At 50.3% G+C, this 16,979-nt stretch overlaps 2 protein-coding genes across 5 annotated transcripts; both read right to left on the bottom strand.

Moving 5' to 3' along the window:
* Positions 1-322: 322 nt before the first annotated feature.
* On the bottom strand, positions 323-3,462 carry SAC3D1 (SAC3 domain containing 1). Of its 2 annotated transcripts, XM_065937695.1 has the most exons (3): positions 3,353-3,462; positions 2,602-3,182; positions 323-1,060 (listed from the first exon to the last, which is right to left on the bottom strand). In XM_065937695.1, the coding sequence occupies exons 2-3, from the start codon at positions 3,173-3,175 to the stop codon at positions 558-560; spliced, it is 1,077 nt and encodes a 358-aa protein (XP_065793767.1). In that variant the 5' UTR covers positions 3,176-3,182; positions 3,353-3,462; the 3' UTR covers positions 323-557. The 2 variants fall into 2 exon arrangements, with proteins under 2 accessions (XP_065793767.1, XP_065793766.1); XM_065937694.1 differs by lacking the exon at positions 3,353-3,462 and having other exon boundaries at positions 2,602-3,341.
* A 407-nt stretch (positions 3,463-3,869) lies between these two features.
* Positions 3,870-15,967, bottom strand: SNX15 (sorting nexin 15). Of its 3 annotated transcripts, none has more exons than XM_065937680.1 (8): positions 15,791-15,967; positions 10,461-10,562; positions 10,187-10,307; positions 8,721-8,836; positions 8,452-8,620; positions 7,995-8,138; positions 4,714-4,971; positions 3,870-4,426 (listed from the first exon to the last, which is right to left on the bottom strand). In XM_065937680.1, exons 1-8 carry the CDS (start codon positions 15,887-15,889, stop codon positions 4,332-4,334), a joined length of 1,104 nt encoding a protein of 367 aa, XP_065793752.1. In that variant the 5' UTR covers positions 15,890-15,967; the 3' UTR covers positions 3,870-4,331. The 3 variants fall into 3 exon arrangements, with proteins under 3 accessions (XP_065793752.1, XP_065793753.1, XP_065793755.1); XM_065937681.1 differs by having other exon boundaries at positions 10,527-10,562; positions 15,791-15,966; XM_065937683.1 differs by lacking the exon at positions 10,461-10,562.
* Positions 15,968-16,979: the final 1,012 nt, after the last annotated feature.

The raw sequence follows: 16,979 nt of genomic DNA, 5'->3' as shown, positions 1-16,979 counted from the left end.
CCCCACCCTCATTCTTCAGCTCCCACCCCCACTCTATCCTACCCTCTCCCCCTCCAGTTTTCTTTGAGTGTGTCCCCATCTCCCTTCATGCTAGCACAGGGCACGACCACAGGACCCTCTCAAACTTCTGAGGGGTCCCACCAGTGTGGACACCTGAAGGGAGTGACAAGCCCCAGATGAAAATTTCCCTCTTGCTGGATCTTGGTTGGCAGAGGGTGAACAGGAGACAGGGATGAGAGGAATGGCAAAACCACCAGCTGCTCTTGGTAGCAGATGGGTGAAGATGGGACACATAATGCCAACCTTAGATGTCAACTCAGAGACCACCAGAGCCACCCCCCAGTGATCAGCAAGGAAACTAAGGCCCAGGGTGGACAGGGCATGGTCCAGTTTGGGTTCCTCTTCCCCTAAGCCCCCAGCACATCTCAAGTCCTCCCTGCCCTCCCCAAATAAATCAAGCCAAGCTGTTGTTCCTTGTATCGTGTGGGAATCATGAAAAAGGAAACCTGAGAGCTTCAGCCCCAGTCTTGGGGCTCTGGGAGACCACACAGTCCTCTTCATACCTCGGTCGTGGGTCTGTCCACAGCCTCATCTTCCTCCTCTGCCATGACCACGTCTTCCAGAGTGCGCCCTCCAAGTTTGTTCCCCACCAGTACCTGGCAGGTCCCGGCAGGTGGCAGCCCCTCCTCAGTGTAACGACCCCTCAGGAACACCACTCTCTCCTGTCCATCCAAGGGTAGTCCGTGGGCCTGGCACAGGTCCCGTGCTTCCTTGGGCCCATCCAGGGCCAGCAGGTGGATCACGAAGCCCAGCGGCAAGGTCTGGCCCTTGGAGGTGCTGAGGGCACGAGCAAGGCGGGCCAGGGCTCCCCGGCGGGCACGGCCCACGTGGCACTGCACAGCGCAGCTCTGAAGGTAGGGCAGCGTCCGGAGCAGGCGAAAGAGGCGGGCGGCATTGCCTTCCCGGAAGGCGGAGTCAACTGCCAGGGCGGCGCGCAGGGCCGGGCAGGAACGCAGGGCTGCAGGCAGCTGCAGAACCTCGTGAAGGGCCTCTACCGAGCCTGGAAGGGTGAGAAGCCCGCATGAGGATGTTGAGTACAGGAGCAGGCCCACCTTCAGTGCCATCCCCTTTCAGTGATGTCTGACTCTTGGCAGCCCCATGGACTATAGCCTGCCAGGCTCCCCTGTCCATGGGACTCTCCAGGCAAGAATACTGGAGTGGGTTGCCATGCTCTCCTCCAGGGGATCTTTTCAACCCAGGAATTGAACCCCTGTCTCTTACATCTCTTGCTTTGGCAGGCAGGTTCTTTACCACTGATGCCACCTGGGAAGTCCATCCCCTTAGGTTTCCCCCATTCCCCTCCCACCTTCATGAATCTTCAGCCACCTCCTCTGACCCCCCCCAACTCACTCCTCCCCCACCTGCTCCTACTATGGCCACGCCCCATCCCAAGTCAAGCCCACCCTCCCTACCCCTTAGCCCCTTCTTGATCATTATCAGAATTTGTTGCCAGTGATTCCAGAATCCCATCAAACAGCCTGGGTCCTCATAATAAAGTGAGGCAGTGTTTACAGATGAAGGAAAGAGGCTGTGATCATTTAATGACTTGCCTGACTGTCTTGGAGCTCATATATATTTAAGAAAGTAACCCAATCAAATCCAAGTTTTCTGACTTGAAGCCCAGTCCTTTCTCCACAGCCCTAGCTGCCCCAAGGTTTAGGAGTTGGCTCTGCCACACCTTCTGCTGTCTACCTGGTAAGGCAGTTTCTTTTTCAAATTCTGCTTCTCCCCTTTTGAGGAGAATGACAACACTGGGACCTTGGGTAAACTGAAGCTTCTGACCCATTTGCTGTTCAGTCACTAAGTCGTGTCTGACTCTTTGTGACCCGGAGGACGACAGCACACCAGGCTCCTCTGTCCTCCACTATCTCCCAGAGTTTGCTCAAATTCATGTCCATTGAGTCTGTGATGTTATGTAACCATCTCATCCTCTACTGCCCCCTTCTCCTTCTGCCTTCAGTCTTTCCCAGCATCAGGGTCTTTTCCAATGAGTTGGCTCTTCACATCAGGTGGCCAAAATATTGGAGCTTCAGCTTCAGCATCAGCATCAGTCCTTTCAGTGAATATTCAGTTGATCTCCTTTAGAATTGACCGACCCATTAGTGGGTCATTAAGTCAACAGCATTTCATTAAATTAAGTAGAATTAATTAAAAAGCATCATCCATCCATAGGAAAAAATCTAGCCTTGAACCTTCTATCTCAGATATATTTGTTGGCATATGTGTTCTTGGCTGTTTTGCAATACTGACTGAAATGGAGGTTTAAAAGAAAAAGCTTGAAAATCACTATCTAGGTTCAACTGTCCCATTCCAATGCTATCCCCTCCACTTTCATAATGGGAAAGCCGAGACCCAGAGAAGGGAAGGGACGAGTCAGAAGGTTCATGTAGGGGCTCAGTGAATCTTGTGCAATGGCTAAGACACACGTTTAGGAGACATTTAGGATGGAGAGGGAGCTACTAGTGAGGTTTGAAAGCTTCTCCTTCCTTTCTCGGCCTCCACTGTCCTGGCCTCTGCTCTGCCGCGGGGACCCTGACTCACCCAGGTTATACAGCAGAAAGAGGCCCTGGAAGGTGGCTTGGCGGGGGTGGGGGCCGGCGCCCAGCGCGTAGCAGCGGCGTAGAGAACCGAAGCTCTCCTGGACCTGGGCTTGCAGCAACATTGGGTCCACTGGCCCGTGCGTCGCGCTGGGTCCGAACCGTGCCACCACGGCCAGCAGCACGGCCAGAGCCGCTTCCAGCACCAACGCCGTCTCGACATCACTCGCGCTTTGCAGGGCCAAGTCCAGCCGCACCGCGCGCAACCGGTCCGCCACGAAGCTGGCCACCTCCGCGCAGGACGCGTCGGTGCGCTCGGCCACCTCGCTGGCCAGGTAGCGCACGGTGGCCAGCAGCACGGACGGCGGACGCAGCTGACTCGGCGGGGGCCGGATCTTCCCGGCGGCCGGCCGGCTGTACTCCTTCACCGCGCGCTGCGGGTCGGCTCGGGGCCGGTCCCCGCGGCTTCCCGGCGCCACCTCGAATCGGTGTAGGCGGCGCTCCTCTTCGCGCTGGGCGCGCTCAGCAGCCGGACACATGTCCAGGCACGTGCCCACGGGCAGCTCGTAGCCGGGCATAGGTGGGCTGGGGGGGAAAGGACGGGCGCTCAGCATCCAGTTGACAGCGGCGGCCCCTCGCCCCATTCTGCAGGAGAGCACGTCAAGGCTGGCGAAGGCGGGGCCAACCCCGTCCGGCCCGCCTCCCAGTCCTCGTCTGAGCCTTCCCCCCTCCCGTCTGGCCGCCGCCGTCCTCACCGTGTCCTGCCGCCTCCCACAGACCTCCGTGCAGGCCTCCCGAGATCCTCTGCGTTGTAGTTCAGCGTCGCCAACAGTTCCTCAAGCTCGTGTCTCGCTAAAGCCCAACCACAGTGCACCGCTGTAGTCGGGCCACTCCCAGGATGCACCACTTTATAGTTCCCTTTCGCAACCAATCGCTTTGCAGGAGAGGCGGGGCAGGAGTGGAGCCACGCCTTCCCGGGCTCCCGCCCTCTAATTTCAACACCTTTTAGCTTTTGAACCACCCGACCCAAGTGGGGACACCCGCTTTGGTTTCTCTTCACCCGATAACCTGCCTCAGTCGGCTTTACTGCCATTCTTTTCTGTTTCCTTGAGGACTCTTCGCCCTGTTTTCTAGATCAGGGGTCAGCAAACTTTTTCTACAAAGAGCCAAAATAGTAGATAATCTTGGATTTACAGGTCACAGCCCAATCACTCAGCCTTCCCGGTGTAGTGAGAAAACAACGGTCGACAACAGTTAAATGAAAAAGCCTGGTTGTGTTCCAATAAACTTTTATTTTTTAGACACTTAAATTTCATTATAATTTTCACCTGTTACAGAAAATTATTATTTTGGATTTTTTCAACTATTAAAAAAAAGTAAAAACTCTTCTAGTTCATGGGCCTTATAAAAAAAGGCAGTGGGGCATATCCAGCTGTGGGCAGTAGTTTGCAGACCCCGATTCTAGATGGATAACAGATGGCTTACGGACCAGAGCTGCAGCCTCCCATATCAAGATAGAGACAGGCAGGCTAAGACATGTGAGTCCCTGATTCCAAGGTGGCAGGTGTGGTCAGGCAGCTGAGAATTCATTATTTTTCTCATTCTTGGTCCAGTTACATACAGAAATGGCCAGTTATAGGACCAGGTGATCAGGCACCAGGGAGACAAGAGGGTGGCTGGCAGTGCTGGAGCCGGAGTCCTGGGAACAGGTCCACTCCCATCTCGGGGTGGGAGTTAGGGCAGATGCAGGTGCAGGATTTCCTCTGCCCGCTTCAGGTACTCGGCCGCCTTCTTCTTCACACCCTCTCGGCGGGCAGGTGATGGGTCACCTGGGAAGACAGAATGGCTCAGCGGGTACCTGGATTCAGAACCCCTGGTCTAGCTCCTTACTGTCCACAGAACATCACCATGTGTCTTTCCCTGTTCCTTGGGAGTCAGATATATGCTCCCCATTTTACAAATAAGAAAACTGAGGCCACAAGAGATAAAGCAGCAGCCCAAGGTTACACAATTGGTCAGTGAAGAGCAATTCTAATCCTTGTTTTTCACTTTCCTTTCCCTTCACTGCACCATCCAGGATCCCAGGCCTGACCCTCCAGCCTCCAGTCTTGCTCACCAGGAACTCCCTGAAGCAGGATGTGCACCCCATCCCGGTAGCCCTGCAAAGCGGCAGGGTAGGCGCCTGCCTTCTCGTCCCGTAGGGCCTGGGTGATGAGTTTTGTGGCTTGGCTCAGATAGGCAGGGGCGGGCTCTCCTTCCTCTTCGTCTTCCTCTGCTTGTCCACCTGGCTCCCAGGGTTCCTGGTCCAGTCTTCCAGATTCTGCCTCCAACGCTGCCAGCTCCCCTATGTGGGTAGGACTGGGTCCTGCACCTTCTGTAATCAGATATGGAGGACTCAGGTCAGACTGGCCTTCCTTTTCCCTGGGCCTGCCGCCCAACACCAGACCTCTCTGGCCCACCAACCTGTCCTGGGTTTCTCAGTGCCTGAGCAATCCAAAAGCCACTTGTGCATAGCACACTAGCCATGATCTATCTGGTTGGTGGAGTTTGTGCGCTTTTGTAAAAATAGTCTTACTTCCCTAATTCTTTGTTTATAGTGAGATATAGTTGATTTACAATATTATATGAGTTTCACATGTACAACGTAGCCTAATACTTTCTTTGTGTGCATGCATGCTCAGTTGCGTCTGACACTTTTGAGACCCCATGGACTGTAGCCTGCCAGGCTCCTCTGTCCATGGGACTTTCCAGGCAAGAATACAGAAGTGGGCTGCCATTTCCTACTCCAGGGGATCTTCCCAACCCAGAGATCAAATCCGGGTGTCCTGTGTCTCCTGCATTGCAGGTGAGTCATCATTAACATTAATTTGCAAGCTCTGGGTCACTGGTTCTACTTCCCTCCTGACTACAACAAATTCAAGAATTTCCTCCACAAAGTTTAATTGAAGGATGCTAGGCCAAGCATGCCAGGTCAAGGGTAGAAATGCTCCAAGCTTTGGAATCTTAGAATGATGGATCCAGAGAACCTCCAGGCTTTTTAAAGTCTTTCAATTTCAGCTGAGGCCCCAAATGGGAAGAAGTGGGTGGAAGGTATTCACACATTCCAGACAGAAGGGCTCATATATCCTCTAGGACTGGCAAGGAGATGATCAAAGATTCCCTCTGTAGATTCCACAAAAGAAGGCTAGCAATCTGGTGAACCTTGGATGAAAAGGCCTTTAAAGGGAAGGTACAGGACTAGGAACCACCACTGCACATCACTGGCCTGGAGAGGGAAGGGTGGGCCTCTCTAGAGCCCCACCAGAGGGACCCCATGTGGAGACCAGGGGCCTTATAGGAAGGTAAGGTGACATTTCACTTTCCAGTTGGACTACAGCCCTTCCTGTGTTGCTCATGAAGCAGAAGACAGAAGAGATCTTGGGACACCCTAGTACTTGAGTTCAAGAGCCTGGTGTATGTGATGGAGAGAGAGAGACGAGCGCCAGCTCCTCACCTGGAGAATTCTGATGGTAAAAGGTTGGCTGGATGACCTTACAAAGTGGGGCAAGGACAGGAGGCAGCATCTGAGCAAAGTGCCCTTCCAGCTTGGTGGGGGCAAGGATTTAGGAGTTTTTCCATGGGTCGAGGGAATATCTTATGGGAGCTGCCTTTGAAGAGTCTTGCCAGGATCGTGCCCAAGCACCTGGGCACTGGGCACCCCAGGAGGCTTGGCTGGGGCCAGGCAGAGTGCCTGGATCCTGCCTCTCTGTAGCCAGGTTCATCAGCCGCGGTGACATCACCCCTGCCTTTCTCCTCCAAGGGACATTCCTCACACCCGGGTTACCATGGCCAGGGGCCCAGCCACCAATCAGGCCCGAGTTGCGGGGGGAGGTACAGGGTAAGGCTGAAAACTGGATGAAAGACTTGAGGTCCTGATTTGGATCGGACCTCAGAGAGAGAGAACTCAAGTGCCTGAAACGATCAGAAAGCTAAGGGCCTGGCCAAGAGGTCACCAAAGGGTAAAGAAGGGAAGCCAACAAAACAGGCTGAAAAAGACAGCTGAGGAAGCCAAAATGAAACTGTCATGATGACCCGAAGTGCAATCGACCACTTCAACACCCGAGCTGCAGTAACAGCATAAACTCAGAGAATTTTAAAATGAAAAGATCCTGAGTCTCAGAGCCGGGGATTGTCAAGCTACTGATTGACAACGAGCTCAGGACCAGGGCCTCCGTGGGGTGGGGTGGGGGGCTTCCACGTCTGGTGCCCTCACATGCCAGAGGCTGCCCCAGGGACTTCCTCTGCTGTCCTTGGAGCCCAGACCTCGCTGCCCTTTACTGACAGGATCTATAGCCTTCAGGATCTACAGCCAGACCCTGAGCCAGCCAGGAAACCTCCACCTCGGGCTCTGAGCGAAAGAAGTCAGGCCCTCTCAGGGCAGTGTGACACCCTGCTGGTTTCAAAGTGTTCTCAGGGAGGGGATCCACGGTGGGAAGTGGCTCACTTCCTCCACAGTTGTTCACTGTGCTGGGCTACCCAGCTGGCCAGGGCAGCAAAAGCACCTGGGAGGGGGCTGCTGCTGCTGCTAAGTCGCTTCAGTTGTGTCCGACTCTGTGTGACCCCATAGATGGCAGCCCACCAGGCTCCCCCGTCCCTGGGATTCTCCAGGCAAGAACACTGGAGTGGGTTGCCATTTCCTTCTCCAGTGTGTGAAAGTGAAAAGTGAAAGTGAAGTCGCTCAGTCGTGTCAGACTCTTAGCAACCCCATGGACCGCAGCCCACCAGGCTCCTCCGTCCATGGGATTTTCCAGGCAAGAGTACTGGAGTGGGGTGCCATTGCCTTCTCCATGGGAAGGAGTAGTTCAGTTTAATTCAGTTCACTCGCTCAGTTGTGTCCGACTCTTTGCGACGCCATGGACTGCAGCATGCCAGGCTTCCCTGTCCATCACCAACTCCCAGAGCTTACTCAAACTCATGTCCATCGCATCAGTGATGCCATCCAACCATCTCATCCTCTGTCATCCCCTTCTCCTCCCGCCTTCAATCCTTCCCAGCATCAGGGTCTTTTCCAATGAGTCAGTTCTTCGCATCAGGTGGCCAAAGTATTGGAGTTTCAGTTTCAGCATCAGTCCTTCCAATGAATATTCAGGACTGATTTCCTTTAAGATTGACTGGATGGATCTCCTTGCAGTCCAAGGGACTCTCAAGAGTCTTCTCCAACACCTTCCTTGGGAAGGGGCACTGCTTCTAATTCTCATCAAAGCTGCCCTTTCACCCACAGTGGGGCACCTTTCTCCAACTTACACAGGCAAGGTGCAGCTGGTGGCTATGGCTGCCTCTGCCTCCCTACAGGTAAGGACCTCCTGCCTAGCTCCATCCCCTCACCCTACCCCCACCCGACTCATCCCAACTTGTTACCTTCCTTGGAGAAGGGGTCAAACAGGGCAAGCTCAGCCTCGGTGAGGGGGCCTCGGGCAGGGGAACTGGATGCCTCCTCGGTGCTCCCACAGTTAAAGAGGAGATCCAAGGCCTCCTGAGCAGGGCTGGATGGTGGCGGGTCTGCTGAGGAATAGATCAGTGGGGTCATTAATGTCTGCTTTTATTATTATTTCCCAGCTTTCAAAATGTCATTACCCGCTCACTGAAGCCTTGCAGCAACCATGGGCGTAGACAAATCCAGTCTTAAGGTTTATGCCCATTTTACAGATTAACAAACTATAGCCCTGAAAAGGAAAATGACCTGTGCAGAGTTCCTCAGCAGGATGGTGGTACAGGAGTCGGGAACGGCTTTTCACTGAGGAGGGAGTGGTTCCCACTCCCCAAACATACAGGCTCTGGACCCTCTAGCCCTGGCTCGCTCTCCCGCCCCACATACCTGGCACCTCCAACTCCTCAAGGCCCCTTCTCTCTGCTGGAAGTGGCTGCGACAACCAAGTCTCATGCGGCTGGGCCCGGGGCTCGTCAGGCGGTGGTGTGGGAATCAGGGGCGGGGGAAGGATGTGCAGGTCTCTGGACACCTCGGAGGGCCGTGTCACCTCCCCACCCTGCACAAGAGAAAGACCAGCCGGGGGAGTCACAGTGGACGGCGTGTGGGCAGGTGAGCTTCCCAGGTGCTGAGGACCGGGGAAGAGCAGGTGCACATACCCGGAAGAACTCCTTGAGTTGGGGGCTATTGTTGAGCGCGGGAATGTGCACCGTGAAGCGAAGCAAGTCCTCGGCCCCCTTTCGCCGCTCCTCAATCACCGAGGCTTCAAACCGGCCTGCACCCACCAGGACAAGGGACAAGGAGACAACAGTGACCCACGGGGACTTCTGGCCTCCAGGCCGCTTTTCCTGGTCCTGCCTGAGAGGATCAGAGCAGCCCACTGGCCCCCACCCCATTCTCTCAGAAGTCTTCCTTGGCTCTGTCTGGGATGAGGGTCTCGCAAGGAGGGACCTATCTCTCTATTCATCCATTTACCAGATGAGTATTGAGCACCTACTATGTGGTTGGTTCAGGAGGCGAATGAGAGCGAAGTGAGGTCTCTGCCCTCATGGTTATTACATCCTAGACAGGGCGAAGCAGGCAACCAACAAGAAACAAATAATTTCAGATGGTTTTGATGTATTAGGGAGGAAAGTAAGGCTCAGAGAGGGGAAGTGACTTGCCCAAGGTCACACAGAAAGTAGACCCATGTTTACAGCTTCTCTGTTCTGTTCCAGGCATCATGTAGAGTTATTTAACTCTGCGCTAGTTATCGTGCTGCCAGGGGGAGTTATCCCACTGCCTGGTATAATTTGCTAGCGAGGACCTTTCACCTTGCTACAAAAGAACATCTCCTGTGAGTCCAGAGACACAAGTAACAGACCAGCCCTGTCTAGGAGAAATATAATATATGAGCCTCATACGTGATTTACAATTTTCAAGGAGCTGCATTTAAAAAAAAGTAAGAAACAGATTAAATTTTAATTATATATTCTCTTTAACCCAGTATATCCAAAATAGTCTCACTTGAACATATAATCAATATATCAACTACTGAAATAGTTTACATTGATTTTTCAGTGTATTCGACCTGTACAACATATCTCAGTCCAGATGAGCCACATTTCTGGTGCCCCTCAACCACAGGTGGTTCAAAGCTGCTCTTTCTGGACAAGTGCAGGTCTAGAAGAAACACCAGCTTGTGGCTTGGAGTTCTGGCTCAAGCCCCTTCATCCTGAGCCTCAGTTTCCTCATCTTGAAAATGGGGCTAATGAGGACAGGAATTAATATTAAAGGGCTTGACATACAACAAGGGCAGAGCCATTTCCCCATGTGTAAAATAAGACTGTCTCTAATGATGCAGGAAGATCCCCTAGAGGAGGGCACGGCAACCCACTCCAGCATTCTTGCCTGGAGAATCCCATGGACAGAGGAGCCTGGCGGGCTGCAGTCTACAAGGTCGCAAAGAGTCGGATACAACTGAAGTGACTTAGCACGCACACACACACACGAGGGCCCTTCCAGTGATCTGAAACACATCTTTGCCAGGAGTTTCAGACCCACTCCATCCAGCCCTCAGCAGCAAGTGTCCCCTTTGCCCAATGCTCCCTCCATCTTTGGCCTGAATGCCTGAATCAAGACTCACCAAACACCTGGGCGCGGGGGAAGGCTGGGAACTCCTCGAGGCGGCGGAAGAGGTTGCGGTGGGTGTAGGCCAGGTCTCCATGCAGCTTTCGAAAGTCACTGTACCGCTTCCAGACCACCACCTAAGAGGGACATGTGACTTGACTGGGCTGAGCAATGGTGGGAAGCGGCCTTCCCCACCCCCAGCCTGGCTCCAGGCTGTGTGTGCATTAGGGCACAGCACCCCCTCCTCCCAGAGCCAGGGAGAAAGGGGGAGTGGTCTCCTGTACAGTTACCGGTGTCCCTTCACTGTTTTCAGATCTGGAATCGGGAGATGGTCCCCTTCCTCCCATGAGGCTCACCTCTTTGACATCCTCTGGGTCCCTCTTTGAGATGAACTGAGGAAGAAAGGCAAGAACCGGTGAGACTGACATCCATCCCCTGTAAAAGACGGCTCAGCTACCTCCCAGCTCCCTTCAGAAGAGCAGAGCCCTTCAGCCAGTGGTATCAAGGGGTCCTGGTTTAAGGCCTTGAGTGTAACTTTGAGCAGTTTTTGTACCATGTACCTTAGTTTCTTCATCTGTCAAACTGCTACCGACCTGGGTCTTTGGACTCTTTAATCAATAGAAACTGATGGGGCTGGCTGAGAAAATCAGGCAAGGCTTTAATGGGACCCAAATGCAGCACAACGGGTGGAACACAAGTGACAGGTACCCTTGTTCACTCTCCTCGAGGAGGGCTGGCTGGTTCCTTAAATGGGGCGAGGGTGGGGGCGGCTCAGTGGTTTGGGCCCGAGGGGTGGCTGAGTGATCAGCTCATCCCCTTGGTGGTGCAGTGTGCAGGGACCACGCACAGCACCCTGCTTTTGCACCAGGCGCCTCTGAAGTGGCAGTAGGTTGTAGCCTTATTGTATCTCACAGTTCACAACTGCCTAGACTTATCATGCAGGCAGTTCTTTTGAGTTCCTGATAATTTCTTTCTTTTTATTTATTTTTTATTTTTTCATTTATTTTTATTAGTTGGAGGCTTTACAATTTTGTAGTGATTTTTGCCATACATTGACATGAATCAGCCATGGATTTACATGTGTTCCCCATCCCGATCCCCCCTCCCACCTCCCTCCCCATCCCATCCAGTTTCTTTCTTTTTAAAAAGTATCTGTCTATTCGGGCTTCCCGGGTGGCAAAAATAAGAAAGAATCTGCCTGCAATGCAGGAGACCAGGGTTTGGTCCCTGGCTCTGGAGGATCCCCTGGAGAAGGGAGTGGTTATCCACTCCAGTATTCTTGCCTGGAGAATTCCACGGACAGAGGAACTGGCGGGCCACAGTCCACGAGGACGCAGAGAGCTGGACATGACTGAGCGGCCAACACACACTTTTGTGTTTATGTATGTATTTACCTGGCTGCAGCAGGTCTTAGTTGCAGCACACGGAACCCTTTAGTTGTGGCATGCGGACTCTTAGTTGCTGCATGTGGGACCTAAATCCCTGACCAGGGATTGAACCTGGGCCCCCTGCACTGGAAGTGTGGAGTCTTAGCAACTAGGCCCGCCCTTACAGTTTCTTTGTATTCTATTTGTCTAAGTGCAAGTGTAAGTACGCCAGTACAGGGTCGGTCCCAGGACCCAGCCAGTCTCAAAATGGGAGGGGCCCTAAAGACCCGTCTAGAGGACTCCATCCTCAACCCAGCTTTTATCTCACTTCCTTCAGAGGGTAAGTCCCTGCATTTCTTTCTGAAACCAAAGACCTCCAAGTTCTCTAAAGAATGAGGTTCTGTCCCAGGAGCCACCCCTCTGTTCAAGGAGGAAGCCTCTGTGGGTGAACACTCCTGGACACGGAAGTGAACACTCCTGGACACGGAAGAAAACTCACTGGGGTTGTGAAGAGCAGACTGGTGTCTGACATGGAAAAAAGACTCCATTTTCATTAGGGCATGCTCATAAGAATTAAAAAATAACACCCTACAGCTTGAAGTAACTCTGACAGTTTCCAAACATCTCCAGTTCATTATTTTACATCCTAGGGAGGCAGGTATGATTCACGTGCCCATTTAAAAGATGAGGAAATGGAGGCCTAGAGAGGGCTCGTGACCTGTGGGGGGACTGCTAGCATTGAAACCCTGGCCTTTGCTTTTTACAACAGGCTTGCCTGAAATATTTTGGGTAAAAGAAACTATATTGAAAAACCATTGTGGAATATGTACCTGTCAAATGACTCCTTTCCAGAATACATAAAGAACTCCCGTGTGTGCGCTCAGTCACTCAAGTCGTGTCTGACTCTTAGCAACCCCATGGACTGTAACCCACAGGCTTCTCCGTCCATGGGATTTCCCAGGCAAGAATACTGTAGTGGGTTGCCATTTCCTTCCCCAAGGGATGTTCCCAACCCAGCGACTGAACCTATATCTCCTACATTGGCAGGATTCCTTACTACTAAGCCACCAGGGAAGCCAAAAGAATTCCTGTAGGTACATATATACACAGACTATAACTCAGCTATAAAAAAGAAGGAAATAATGCCATTTGCAGTAACATGGGTGAACCGAGAGATGATCATACCAAGTGAAGTAAGTCAGAGAAAGGCAAATATTATATGACATCACTCATATGTGGAATCTAATTTTTTTAAAAGATGCAAATGGACTTATTTACAAAACAGAAATAGACTTACAGATATGGAAAACAAACTTGTGGTTACCCAAGGAAATAGGGGAATAAATCAGGAGCTTAGGATGAACATACACACACTACTATATATAAGATAGATAACCGACAAGGACATACTGTTCAGCACAGGGAACTCTACTCAATATTCTGTGATAGACTATAAGAGAAAAGAACCTAAAAAAGAAAGAATATATGTATCTGTATAGCTGAATCACTTTGCTGAACACCTGAAACTAGCACAACTTTGTAAATCAACTATACTTCAATAAAATTAATATAAAAACCAAACAAACAAGAAGGGGAAATCTTGCAGTTCATGTAAGAATTGTTGGAAACAAAGTATAGAAAATAGTAAATAAAAAAAGAACTTTCTGTAAATCAATATCAAAAAGACAAACAACCCAACTTTACAAAATGGACAAAATACTTAACAGGCAACTCCCACAAAAGATGTTTGAATGACCAAAAAGATAATGAATATATGCTCATTAGTCATAAGAGAAATGCAAATTTTAATATCCCAGTGAAATACTACACACCCACCAAGAATGGTTAAAATGAAAGATGCTGATGATATCAAGTGTTGGTGAGAATGAGAGTATAAAATGGTACAACTACTTTGGAAAACTGGCAATTACTAGGAAAAGTTACACATATGCCCAGCAAATGACCCAGCAATGCCCAGGGACTCTTTTTTTCAACTCTTATTTATTATTGAATTATAGTTGATTTTGAACTTATTTTTGAACTGTGGTATTGGAGAAGATTCTTGACAGTCCCTTGGACTGCAAGGAGATTTAACCAGTCAATCCTAAAGGAAATCAGTCCTGAATATTCACTGGAAGGACTCATGCTGAAGCTGAAACTCCAATACTTTGGCCACCTGATGTGAAGAACCGATTCATTGGAAAAGACCCTGATGCTGGGAAAGATTGAAGGCGGGAGGAGAAGGGGACAACAGAGGATAAGATAGTTGGATGGCATCACCAACTCGATGGACGTGAGTTTGAGTAGGTTCCAGGAGCTGGTGGTGGACAGGGAAGCCTGGCATGCTGCAGTCCATGGGGTCGCAAAGAGTCAGACATGACTGACTTACTGAACTGAGACAGTTGATTTACAATATTCAGGTATATACACATACATAAATAATCTTTTTCAGATTCTTTTCCATTAGAGTTTATTAGTTTATTACAAGATGGAATCCTGGTGGCTCAGACGGTAAAGAATGTGTCTGCAATGCAGGAGACCCGGGCTTGATCCCTGGCTGGGGAAGATCCCTGGAGAACGAAATGGCAACCCATTTTAGTATTCTTGCCTAGAGAATTCCATGGACAGGGGAGCTTGACGGGCTATAGTCCATGGTGTAACAAAGGGTCGGACACAACTGAGTGACTAATACTTCTTATTGCAAGATATCAACTATAGGGACTTTCCTGGCAGTCCAGTGGTTAAGATGCCAGGCTTCTATTGCAAAGGGCATGGGTTTGATCCCTGGTCAAGGAACTAAGACCCCACATGCCTGGGGGTGAGGCAAAAAAAAAAAAAAAAAGAAAGGTACTGCCTATAGTTCCCTGTGCTATACAGTAGGGCCTCGTTGCTCATCCTTTTTTTAAAAAAAAATATTTATTTATTTATTTTTGTTTACACTGGGTCTTCCTTGCTGGGTGTGGACTTTCTCTAGTTTTGCAGAGTAGGGGTTACTCCAGTTGTGGTGCGCAGGCTTCTTATTGTGGTGGCTTCTTTCATTGCAGAGCATGGTCTCTAGGGCACACAGGCTCAGTAGTTGTGAAGTACTAGCAGCTGCTTTGTGGCATGTGGCATGTTCCCGGATCAGGGATTGAACTCATCCCCTGCTTTGGCAGGCAGATTCTTAACCACTAGACCACCAGGGAAGCCCTAATCTATTTTATATATAGTAGTTTGTATCTGCTAATTCCAAACTCCTAATTTATTCCCCACCCCCCTTTCCTTATGGTAACCATGTTTATTGTCTGTCAGTCTGTTCATTTTTAAATAAGTTGATTTGTATAATTTTTTTAGATTCCAGACATAAGTGATACCATATATCTGTCTTGGAATTATCTTTTTATTTTCATTTTGTAAATTTTTTTTAATATTTGCATTTTTTAGATACAGGAATGACACAAAGATTTGAGGAAAGACCATTTTAAACATCTAGGATTCTGCATTTAAATCATTTCGGAAGTCTTTACATTTCTGCTTTACTTTAATAGCTATTAATGCACTAATTTAATAGTTGCCTACTTCAAAACTGTAAAAATACAAAAACATTTACAGTGAAAAATATTCCCCAATTCGTTCTTGTATGTCATTCTACAGATAATGTTATACTGTTTCTATTTTTAATTCCTTTCATGATATCCTCTGTCTCTATACACTTATAACGTTATCACTACATATATCAACTTTCCTCTTAATCTACTGACTTCCTATTGTGTCTGTGAAGAGGCTTATTCCTTTACTTCTTTTGAAGTGTATGAATTTTTAGTCATACACAGGCATAATTTTCTGAAAAAATTTAAAGTAATTCAACTCCTTAAAGAGTTTTCATATAAAGATGAAACAAACCAATAGACAAAACTTACTCCAAGAGACTGGAGACCTAATCAATATTTGGGCTGAGCCAGAGTTTTCAGGTTAACTTAAAGAAATTTACAGCCTGACGCCAAGCTCCCTCGCATTGGGCGTGGACCCCCACACCTCGCTGTCTGGGAACTGCCGGCACGCCCTTTTAAAAGAGCAGCGCCCTCCTGTGGCCCCGCCTCTTGATGGCTAAAGAAGTAAACTAAAGCCGGTTAACCACCAACTCCCCCCGCCCCCTTAAAGGGGAAATCCATTCCGTCGTCTAAAACGGGAGCTTCCAGCAGCGTCTTGCCTTAAAGTAAAACACGGCCCCGCTCTTGTTAAAAGGGTAAAGTTCCCGCCGGGCCCCACCCTACCTGCGCCGTCACTTTGTATTCAGTGTAGCCCTTGGGGTGGGTCCGGGGGTCGGAGACTGTGTAGTGTCGCAGGAAGTCGTCTTTCGCCTGCCGGGACATGGCGAACACATTGGAGCGGAGCTGACGGCCGGCCTCCGCCTCCTCCACGCCGCCCCCGCCCCTCCCGTTCAGTCTTCCCAGTCGCCGCCTCGCCCGGGCCTGCGCCCTTCATCCTACGGCCCAGGGAGCTGGTCGCAAGTGACAGTGCAATTCTCGGCCAGGCGCTTGGCCAAGGGAACGTCTAAAAAGTTCTCGATGGTTGGTAAAGCAGGAACCAAGTGATTTGGGAAAGGATTGGGGAAACTGGATCACTCAGGTCTGCTTAGAGATAAGCCCACCCCATGCGATAGTAAACCCTCATCACATATGCCAAATGACTTCTTTGCTTCCCAATTCCCTTCTTTCATCCATTCCCCCAAATTTTATTGTGTTCAATATGTGCCAGACTGGCAAATTATTTCCCTGTCTCCTTCCCTAGGATTCGCTAAATTCATGTTTTCTGTAAGGGTAGGGGAACATAAAGAACTCCAGGGAAGTACAATAGTGACATGGGTTCTGAAGTCACACGCCTTACTAACTACAAGAGTTCCCCTTAACTACTCGAGCTACAGCTTCTCATCTCTAGAATGGGGATGTTGATATAGAATCTACTGCAGTGGATGTTTCTCTTTTTCCTTTGTGGGTCTGTCCACCATTCACCCCTGCCTCTGTTAGCACCATAGCACCAGATCTTTAGTTCGCTAGTATGTGCAGCCCTCCAGCCTCTTAGCTCAGAATCCAAAGGTGCCAGCTCCTTTCCTTACCCCAGGCTCCAACTGGGGGTCAGGGACTCCCTCCTGAAAGCCTTGACTCTTGAGTGAGGGACAGGCACAGTGCCTGGTGAGGGGACAACGTTGTTCCTAGAGTACAGCGTCGGCTGTGGGTTTGGCTGACCAGCCTTTGGAGCTGTTCAATCTCCATCGAGATGCCCTGAGTTCCCAGTATCTGTCCAAGAAAGGTTCTTTCTGCTGAAGGCAGTGATGTGTCTGGACAGCGCACCCAGGACCCTGACTGATCCCACCACCACCAGGCTGTGAAGCCTGGAGGAGCACGGGTGGCCACTTTTCTTACTGGAACTCAGATGAGTGGGTGCTATAACTTCAGAAACGCA

Source organism: Muntiacus reevesi, chromosome 5 (assembly GCF_963930625.1).
Source record: "Muntiacus reevesi chromosome 5, mMunRee1.1, whole genome shotgun sequence".
Classification (NCBI taxonomy): domain Eukaryota; kingdom Metazoa; phylum Chordata; class Mammalia; order Artiodactyla; family Cervidae; genus Muntiacus; species Muntiacus reevesi.
The sequence above is the reverse complement of the archived record's forward strand: the minus strand, read 5'-3'. Positions and strand labels throughout refer to the sequence as shown.